General features: G+C 49.9%; 1 protein-coding gene and 1 long non-coding RNA gene across 2 annotated transcripts in view; one reads left to right on the top strand and one right to left on the bottom strand.

The window, feature by feature from the left end:
- LOC119484338 overlaps positions 1-10,000 on the top strand; it is a 23,012-nt gene that overhangs the window by 9,863 nt on the left and 3,149 nt on the right. The gene's annotated exons all lie outside the window — the stretch shown is intronic.
- Positions 1-10,000, bottom strand: part of LOC119484337 (nucleus accumbens-associated protein 2-like) — a 15,844-nt gene that overhangs the window by 3,256 nt on the left and 2,588 nt on the right. Inside the window, exons 2-6 of the mRNA XM_037763123.1 lie at positions 6,031-6,739; positions 3,180-3,373; positions 2,731-2,990; positions 1,581-1,757; positions 1,401-1,506 (exon numbers count right to left, since the gene is read on the bottom strand). Coding sequence (XP_037619051.1) covers positions 1,401-1,506; positions 1,581-1,757; positions 2,731-2,990; positions 3,180-3,373; positions 6,031-6,471 — 1,178 coding nt within the window. The 5' untranslated portion in view covers positions 6,472-6,739. The remainder of the gene's footprint in view (positions 1-1,400; positions 1,507-1,580; positions 1,758-2,730; positions 2,991-3,179; positions 3,374-6,030; positions 6,740-10,000) is intronic.

Here is a 10,000-nt window from a genome sequence, read left to right on the forward strand (position 1 = left end):
GCTGGAGGCTAACGCTAGCAGTGGGCTAACAGTAGCTGGAGGCTAACGCTAGCAGTGGGCTAACAGTAGCTGGAGGCTAACGCTAACAGTGGGCTAACAGTAGCTGGAGGCTAACGCTAACAGTGGGCTAACAGTAGCTGGAGGCTAACGCTAGCAATGGGCTAACGCTAGCAGTGGGCTAACAGTAGCTGGAGGCTAACGCTAGCAATGGGCTAACGCTAGCAGTGGGCTAACATTAGCTGGAGGCTAACGCTAGCAGTGGGCTAACATTAGCTGGAGGCTAACGCTAGCAGTGGGCTAACATTAGCTGGAGGCTAACGCTAGCAGTGGGCTAACAGTAGCTGGAGGCTAACGCTAGCAGTGGGCTAACAGTAGCTGGAGGCTAACGCTAGCAGTGGGCTAAAGCTCCACATCTAAATGTCCTCTGTGTTGTTGTCTGAATCCAGATCTCAGACATTAGAGATGAGTAACTGTGATTTGAGGCTCTAGAGCTACAATATCAGAGAAGCGTTTCAGAGACGGAGAGGAAATGATGCTAATATTTAGCCTTCTGCTAACAGCAGCTAACGTGAGCCGTTAGCTGCTGTTAGCAGAAGGCTAATCTATTAGCAACCCTTTCTCTCTGTCTCTGAAACGCTTCTCTAATATTGTCCGTCTCTCTTTGTGACTGACTTTACTGAAGGATAGTTAACTAGAGACATCCACAGATTTATACGCCCTCAGTTTATCTTTACAGCGCTGCCATTGGCCTCCAGCCCGTTGGCCTCCAGCCCGTTGGCCTCCAGCCCGCTGGTCACCGGCCCGCTGGCCTCCAGCCCGCTGGTCACCGGCCCGCTGGACGGACGCAAGGCTACTTAGCTAGCTTAGCTCGCTAATTCCACCATGCTGTCATGAAACAGAAAATGAGCCGGTTCTGTTCGGTTCTGTTGTGTTGTGTGCTGTTCTGTTTCGGTTCGGTTCTGTTGTGTTCTGTTCGGTTCTGTTGTGTTGGGTTCAGTTCGGTTCTGTTGTGTTGGGTTCGGTTCTGTTCTGCTGTGTTGTGTTCGGTTCGGTTCGGTTCCGTTGTGTTGTGTTCGGTTCGGTTCGGTTCGGTTCTGTTCGGTTCTGTTCCGTTCCGTTGTGTTGTGTTGTGTTCGGTTCGGTTCTGTTGTGTTTGGTTCGGTTCGGTTCGGTTCTGTTGTGTTGGGTTCGGTTCTGTTGTGTTCGGTTCGGTTCGGTTCGGTTCGGTTCTGTTGTGTTGTGTTGTGGCCCGTTCGGTTCTGTTTGGTTCTGTTTGGTCCACACAGTCAGATATAGACCCTCACCAACATCAACAACTCTTTATCAGAACTTTGATCAGAACCGCGCTAGCAGTTCCCCCCCGCTCCCAGTCTTGATGCTAAGCTAGGCTAACAGCTCACCTGTCGAAGAAGGTCGCCAGCAGTCTCCTGAGTAGCACCTTGTGTTTGACTCCGGCACACAGGTGACAGTTCATCAGCTGACCTCGGGTCATGAACACACCTGAACCTGAACACACCACACATGAGCATCATCGCCTAACGACCCTGTTACCATGACAACCACCAGGTGCGTCGTCCTACCTGCCACCAGCTCCACCTTCTCTCCCGGGTCTCCCTCCGTGTAGAGCGACGGGTGGCAGCGGTACCCGATCTGACTGATCAGACTGGCGGGGAGCGCCATGTTGTCCCGACCAACCAGCACGCAGGGCCGACGCTCGTTAGCCAATGGGAGGGCGAGCATCTCCATCTTCTCCTGGACTGGACCAATGACAAACAGAGGGGAGGGGTGAACCAATGACAAACATAGGGGAGGGGTGAACCAATGACAAACAGAGAGGAGGGGTGAACCAATGAGAAACATAGGGGAGGGGTGAACCAATGAGAAACAGAGAGGAGGGGTGAACCAATGAGAAACATGGGGTGGGGGACCAATGACAAACAGAGAGGAGGGGTGAACCAATGACAAACATAGGGGAGGGGTGAACCAATGACAAACAGAGAGGAGGGGTGAACCAATGAGAAACATAGGGGAGGGGTGAACCAATGACAAACAGAGAGGAGGGGTGAACCAATGAGAAACAGAGAGGAGGGGTGAACCAATGAGAAACATGGGGTGGGGGACCAATGAGAAACAGAGAGGAGGGGTGAACCAATGAGAAACATGGGGCGGGGGACCAATGACAAACAGAGGGGAGAGATGAACCAATGACAAACAGAGGGGAGAGATGAACCAATGACAAACAGAGAGGAGGGGTGAACCAATGACAAACAGAGAGGAGGGGTGAACCAATGAGAAACAGAGGGGAGGGGTGAACCAATGACAAACATAGGAGAGGGATGAACCAATGACAAACATAGGGGAGGGGTGAACCAATGACAAACATAGGGGAGGGGTGAACCAATGACAAACAGAGGGGAGGGGTGAACCAATGAGAAACATAGGGGAGGGGTGAACCAATGACAAACAGAGAGGAGGGGTGAACCAATGAGAAACATAGGGGAGGGGTGAACCAATGAGAAACAGAGGGGAGGGGTGAACCAATGAGAAACAGAGGTGAGGGGTGAACCCATGAGAAACATAGAGGAGGGGTGAACCAATGAGAAACATAGGGGAGGGGTGAACCAATGAGAAACAGAGAGGAGGGGTGAATCAATGAGACCGTCCGTCTGTCTGAGGGTTCTTATTGGACAGGAGCCCCAACAGACAGGACCGTCCCATGATGGAATTTACTGTAGGGGTTCCCAGGATGTCCGTAGATGTGTTGGTAGAGTCCGGAGGGGACGGTGTTGCCGTAGTAGTCCTCCTCCAGCTCCTCCTCGGTGGGGGGGTGGGATGGAGGGGAGTCCGTGGGGAGACTGGATCCTCCTGGACTGGAGCGCCCCCCGTTCGCCAGCAGGTAGGACTGCAGCCCCGGAACCAGACCTCCACCTGCACCCAGGTAACACAGAGTACTGCTCCTGGAGGACTGCAGGTCTCCAGAGATGTCCACCCTGAGGACAGAACACCAGATATCAGAGAAGAGCCGCCGTGTTGGTTTCAGTTAGACAGCTGAGAGCAGCAGCCCAGGAGGGGACAGCCTTCGTCCAATCAGGATCCTCGTGTCTAGTGGCAGCACATCGAGCGTCCAACACTGGGAAAAATGTCCCTGTGGACACGTACCCTAAAAGGTGTCTCCTCACCTGGCCTCCTCTCCTCCTCCGTTCTCCTCAGCAGGAGGCGTGTCAGCTCTCTCCTGTTTGATCCTGCTGACGGCCAGCAGCAGCTCCTCGGGGCTCAGGGCCGGCTGGTCTGGACTGGCCTCCGTCAGCTGGGGGGCGCCGTGCTGCTGCACCGCCGGCGCGTCGAAACCGCCGAGCTCATCTACTGAGGTCGTCTGGAACACATCAGAGTGTTTACAGTGAACAGAGATGCTGATGAAGAGCACTGAAACAGGTAAGTGTGGGTTTACTCCGGGTGCTCCGGTTCCCTCCAACTATCCAAAGACAAGCAGGTTAGCGTGGGTTTACTCCGGGTGCTCCGGTTTCCTCCCACAGTCCAAAGACATGCAGGTTAGTGTGGGTTTACTCCGGGTGCTCCGGTTCCCTCCCACTATCCAAAGACATGCAGGTTAGTGTGGGTTTACTCCGGGTGCTCCGGTTTCCTCCCACAATTTAAAGACATGCAGGTTAGTGTGGGTTTACTCCGGGTGCTCAGGTTTCCTCCCACTATCCAAAGACATGCAGGTTAGTGTGGGTTTACTCCGGGTGCTCCGGTTCCCTCCCACTATCCAAAGTCATGCAGGTTAGTGTGGGTTTACTCCGGGTGATCCGGTTCCCTCCCACTATCCAAAGACATGCAGGTTAGTGTGGGTTTACTCCGGGTGCCCCGGTTCCCTCCCACTATCCAAAGACATGCAGGTTAGTGTGGGTTTACTCCGGGTGCTCCGGTTTCCTCCCACAGTTTAAAGACATGCAGGTTAGTGTGGGTTTACTCTGGGTGCTCCGGTTCCCTCCCACTATCCAAAGACATGCAGGTTAGTGTAGGTTTCCTCCGGGTGCTCAGGTTTTCTCCCACAGTTTAAAGTCATGCAGGTTAGTGTGGGTTTATTCCGGGTGATCAGGTTTCCTCCCACTATCCAAAGACATGCAGGTAAGTGTGGGTTTACTCCGGGTGCTCAGGTTTCCTCCCACAGTTTAAAGACATGCAGGTTAGTGTGGGTTTACTCTGGGTGCTCAGGTTTCCTCCCACTATCCAAAGACATGCAGGTTAGTGTGGGTTTACTCCGGGTGCCCCGGTTCCCTCCCACTATCCAAAGACATGCAGGTTAGTGTGGGTTTACTCCGGGTGCTCCGGTTTCCTCCCACAGTTTAAAGACATGCAGGTTAGTGTGGGTTTACTCCGGGTGCTCAGGTTTCCTCCCACTATCCAAAGACATGCAGGTTAGTGTGGGTTTACTCCGAGTGCTCCGGTTTCCCCCCACAGTCCAAAGACATGCAGGTCAGTGTGGGTTTACTCTGGGTGCTCCGGTTCCCTCCCATTATCCAAAGACATGCAGGTTAGTGTGGGTTTACTCCGGGTGCTCCGGTTCCCTCCCACTATCCAAAGACATGCAGGTTAGTGTGGGTTTACTCCAGGTGCTCCGGTTTCCTCCCACAGTTTAAAGACATGCAGGTTAGTGTGGGTTTACTCCGGGTGCTCCGGTTCCCTCCCACAGTTTAAAGTCATGCAGGTTAGTGTGGGTTTACTCCGGGTGCTCCGGTTCCCTCCCACAGTTTAAAGTCATGCAGGTTAGTGTGGGTTTACTCCGGGTGATCAGGTTTCCTCCCACTATCCAAAGACATGCAGGTAAGTGTGGGTTTACTCCGGGTGCTCAGGTTTCCTCCCACAGTTTAAAGACATGCAGGTTAGTGTGGGTTTACTCTGGGTGCTCAGGTTTCCTCCCACTATCCAAAGACATGCAGGTTAGTGTGGGTTTACTCCGGGTGCTCTGGTTTCCCCCACAGTCCAAAGACATGCAGGTTAGGTTCATTGTTGACTCTAAGGCCATGTTCACACCTGGTATTAACGTGCGTCCCAGGTGATCGGATCACAAGTGGACAGCTTTAAGAACGTCTGTTCACACCTGGTATTAAAATGCGTCTCCACATGCGTCTCCAGTGACCACTTGTGATCCGATCTCACTTTCCGCCCTGTCTGCCTGTTTATTCACCTGAGGGGCGCGGTGATCCCGCAGGTCCCAGCGGGACATCAGATGAGTAGGCGGTCCTTAATGTGGTCCAGGACACATTCACTACACAGTGTGCTGAAAGAACCCAGACCACCTCTGAATGTGGTCTGACAGATCCGATCTCAATGAGTCCTCAATGCGTCTTCAGTGCGTTCACATCTGTACTCAGAGCTTTCCCCTAGTGATCGGATCACTGAGGACGCATGTTAAGACCAGGTGTGAACAGGGCCTTTATGTCCCGGAGGTGTGAGTGGTTGTCTGTCTCTATGTGTCAGTCCTGGGATAGTCTGGAGACCTGTCCAAGGTGAACCCCCCCGCCTTCTCCCAATGTCAGCTGGGATCGGCTCCAGCCCCCCCGCAACCCTGCATAGGAAGCGGGGTCACAGATAATGGATGGATGGATGCGGTCTAATTGTCGTCTACCTGGATTGTGGTCTACCTGGATCGTGGTCTACCTGGAGTAGACCTACCTGGAGTGTTTTGTCTACCTGGATTGTGGTCTACCTGGAGTGTAGTCTACCTGGACTGTGGTCTACCTGGAGTGTGGTCTACCTGGACTGTGGTCTACCTGGACTGTGGTTTACCTGGAGTGTGGTCTACCTGGACTGTGGTCTACCTGGATTGTGGTCTACCTGGATTGTGGTCTACCTGGACTGTGGTCTACCTGGACTGTAGTCTACCTGGAGTGTGGTCTACCTGGACTGTGGTCTACCTGGATTGTGGTCTACCTGGATTGTGGTCTACCTGGACTGTGGTCTACCTGGATTGTGGTCTACCTGGATTGAGCTGGTCTACATCCAGGTCTGTGTGTGTTTTAAACCCACCTGTGAGTCGCAGCAGAGCGGCGAGGAGGAGGAAGAGGTCTTCATCATCATCAGCTCCATGCCCCGCTCCACGATATTCTGGATCTGCAGATACCCGGCGGTGTACATGAGGACCAGCTGCTCGCTGGCGGCCATGCTGAGGCGCCCCGTGTAGCAGAAGGACAGGATCTGCTGGAAGCACGTCGGCGTCACTGAGGACGGCAGCTCAAACACGGCCTGGGAGGATGAGGAGGATGGGGACGAGGAGTCGGCCGCGGAGCTGAACAGGTCTCTGAAGTAGAGCGAGGACGCGGCGAGGACGGCCCGGTGAGCCTTGAAGGCCTGACCCTGCACCAGGATGGAGACGTCGCAGTAGTGACCCAGCAGCCGCTGCTCGTTCAGGCTGCCCAGCACGCTGCTGCCGAACTCCGGGATCTCCACCTGCAGCAGTCCCTCCGACATGGTGGACGCCGTCGGTCCGGAGGAGGACGGGACAGGAAGTGACGGCTAGGAGAGACGGTCCTGAGTCAGTCCACGGCGTTTAAGTGTCAGGGATCCTGCAGATGTCACCTCCGGAACGTCTCAGATCCATGTTGTTGTGGAGGACACAGTGAGGTCGGAGAGGTCAGAGGTCAGAGGTCAGAGGTCAGGCTGAAGACGGTAGGTCATCAGGATGGAGGTCAGCTACAACATGAGGACGGAGGGGACACTTTCACACCTTCTCGTCTACCTGCAGGACAAAGTGAGAAAACAACAATCACACCTGAGACGCTGTGAGGCCTCTCCTCCTCCGTCTCTCCTCCTCCTCCGTCTCGTCTCTCCTCCGTCTGTCCTCCGTCCGTCCTCCATCTGTCCTCCGTCTCTCCTCTGTCTCCAGCGCTCTGCTTCTTCTTCTTCTACTTCCTTTACTGAGTGATAATAACCCGGACACTCATTGATGAAGATGATGGACACGTTCAGTAACGACTCTCTGGTTGCTGTGAAGAATTCATTACAATCTGATGCTGACATGATGATGAGAATAACATCATCATTATTATCAATATTAATAATCCTCATGGTTCATCTCAACACTCAGCGGCAGGTTGGTCTCTCTGAACTGAACCAACATGGACGCCGTCACACGTATGACTCATCAGACCGACTGACATCACGTCATCGATGACATCACGTCATCGATGACATCACTTCATCGATGACATCACGTCATCGATGACATCACTTCATCGATGACATCACTTCATTGTTCCGTCCTGTATCTGCTGACGTCTCCGGCTGAACACCGTAAAGACGAGTCAGAGGTCTCCGTCCTGATTGGTTCATTGAGTCTACGATAGACAGAGACACCAGATCCACCGCAGAGACCAGTACAGACAACTACAGACTACTACAGACCACTACAGACTACTACAGACTACTACAGACCAGTACAGAACACTACAGACTACTACAGACTACTACAGACCAGTACAGACCACTACAGACTACTACAGACCAGTACAAACCACTACAGACTACAACAAACTACTACAGACTACTACAGATCACTACAGATTAGTACAGACCACTACAGACTACTACAGACCACTACAGACTACTACAGACAACTACAGACCAGTACAAACCACTACACCCTACAACAGACTACTACAGACTACTACAGACTACTACAGACTACTACAGACCACTACAGACTAGTACAGACTAGTACAGACTACTACAGACCAGTACAGACTAGTACAGACTACTACAGACCAGTACAAACCACTACAGACTACAACAAACTACTACAGACTACTACAGATCACTACAGATTAGTACAGACCACTACAGACTACTACAGACCACTACAGACTACTACAGACAACTACAGACCAGTACAAACCACTACAGACTACAACAGACTACTACAGACTACTACAGACTACTACAGACTGGTACAGACTACTACAGACCACTACAGACTAGTACAGACTAGTACAGACTACTACAGACCAGTACAGACTAGTACAGACTAGTACAGACTCGTAAAGACTAGTACAGACTAGTACAGACTACTACAGACCAGTAAAGACTAGTACAGACTAGTACAGACTACTACAGACCAGTACAGACTAGTACAGACTAGTACAGACTCGTACAGACTAGTACAGACTAGTACAGACTACTACAGACCAGTACCGACTAGTACAGACTAGTACAGACTACTACAGACCAGTGCAGACTAGTACAGACTAGTAAAGACCACTACAGACCACTACAGACTACTACAGACCACTACAGACTAGTACAGACTACTACAGACCACTACAGACTACTGCAGACCACTACAGACCAGTACATTCTACTACAGACTAGTTCAGACTACTACAAACAACTACAGACTACTACAGTCTACTACAGACTAGTTCAGACTACTACAGACCAGTACAGTCTACTACAGACTAGTTCAGACTACTACAAACAACTATAGACTACTACAGTCTACTACAGACTAGTTCAGACTACTACAGACTAGAACAGTCTAGTACAGTAAAGTCTAGTACAGACTAGTACAGTAAAGTCTAGGAAAGTTTAGTACAATAAGGTCTAGTACAGTAAAGTCTAGTACAGACTAGTACAGTAAAGTCTAGGAAAGTTTAGTACAATAAGGTCTAGTACAGTAAAGTCTAGTACAGACTAGTACAGTAAAGTCTAGGAAAGTTTAGTACAATAAGGTCTAGTACAGTAAAGTCTAGTACAGTCAAGTACAGTAAGGTCTAGTACAGTCAAGTACAGTAAGGTCTAGTACAGTAAAGTCTAGTACAGTCTAGTCTAGTACAGTCTAGTACAGTAAAGTGTAGTAGTCTAGTACAGTCAAGTACAGTAAGGTCTAGTACTGTCTAGTACAGTAAAGTCTAGTACAGTCTAGTACAGTCATGTACAGTAAGGTCTAGTACAGTCAAGTACAGTAAAGTCTAGTACAGTCAAGTACAGTAAGGTCTAGTAGAGTCAAGTACAGTAAGGTCTAGTACAGTCAAGTACAGTAAGGTATAGTACAGTCAAGTACAGTAAGGTCTAGTACAGTAAAGTCTAGTACAGTCTAGTACTGTCAAGTACAGTAACGTGTAGTACAGTCTAGTACAGACTAGTACAGTAAAGTATTGTACAGTCTAGTCCAGACTAGTACAGTAAAGTCTAGTACAGACTAGTATAGACTAGTACAGAAATGTCTAGTACAGCCAAGTACAGACTAGTAGAGACTAGTACAGACTAGTACAGTAAAAGTCTAGTACAGTCTAGTACAGACTAGTACAGGCCAGTACAGCAAAGTCTAGGAAAGTAAAGTACAGAAAGGTCTAGTACAGTCAAGTACAGTTAGGTCTAGTACTGTCAAGTACAGTAAGGTCTAGTACAGTCAAGTACAGTAAGGTCTAGTACAGTAAAGTCTAGTACAGTCTAGTACAGTCTAGTACTGTCAAGTAGAGTAAGGTCTAGTACAGTCAAGTAAAGTAAGGTCTAGTACAGTAAAGTCGAGTACAGTCTAGTACAGTCAAGTACAGTAAGGTCTAGTACTGTCAAGTACAGTAACGTGTAGTACAGTCTAGTACAGACTAGTACAGTAAAGTATTGTACAGTCTAGTCCAGACTAATACAGTAAAATCTAGTACAGTCTAGTCCAGACTAGTACAGTAAAGTATTGTACAGTCTAGTCCAGACTAGTACAGTAAAGTCTAGTACAGTATAGTACAGACTAGTACGGTAAAGTATTGTACAGTCTAGTCCAGACTAGTACAGTAAAGTCTAGTACAGACTAGTACAGACTAGTACAGAAATGTCTAGTACAGTCTAATACAAACTAGTACAGTAAAGTATTGTACAGTCTAGTCCAGACTAGTACAGTAAAGTCTAGTAGAGTCTAGTACAGTCTAGTTCAGACTAGTACGGTAAAGTATTGTACAGTCTAGTCCAGACTAGTACAGTAAAGTCTAGTACAGACTAGTACAGAAAT

This window comes from Sebastes umbrosus, unplaced genomic scaffold, assembly GCF_015220745.1.
Source record: "Sebastes umbrosus isolate fSebUmb1 unplaced genomic scaffold, fSebUmb1.pri scaffold_159_arrow_ctg1, whole genome shotgun sequence".
Lineage (NCBI taxonomy): Eukaryota > Metazoa > Chordata > Actinopteri > Perciformes > Sebastidae > Sebastes > Sebastes umbrosus.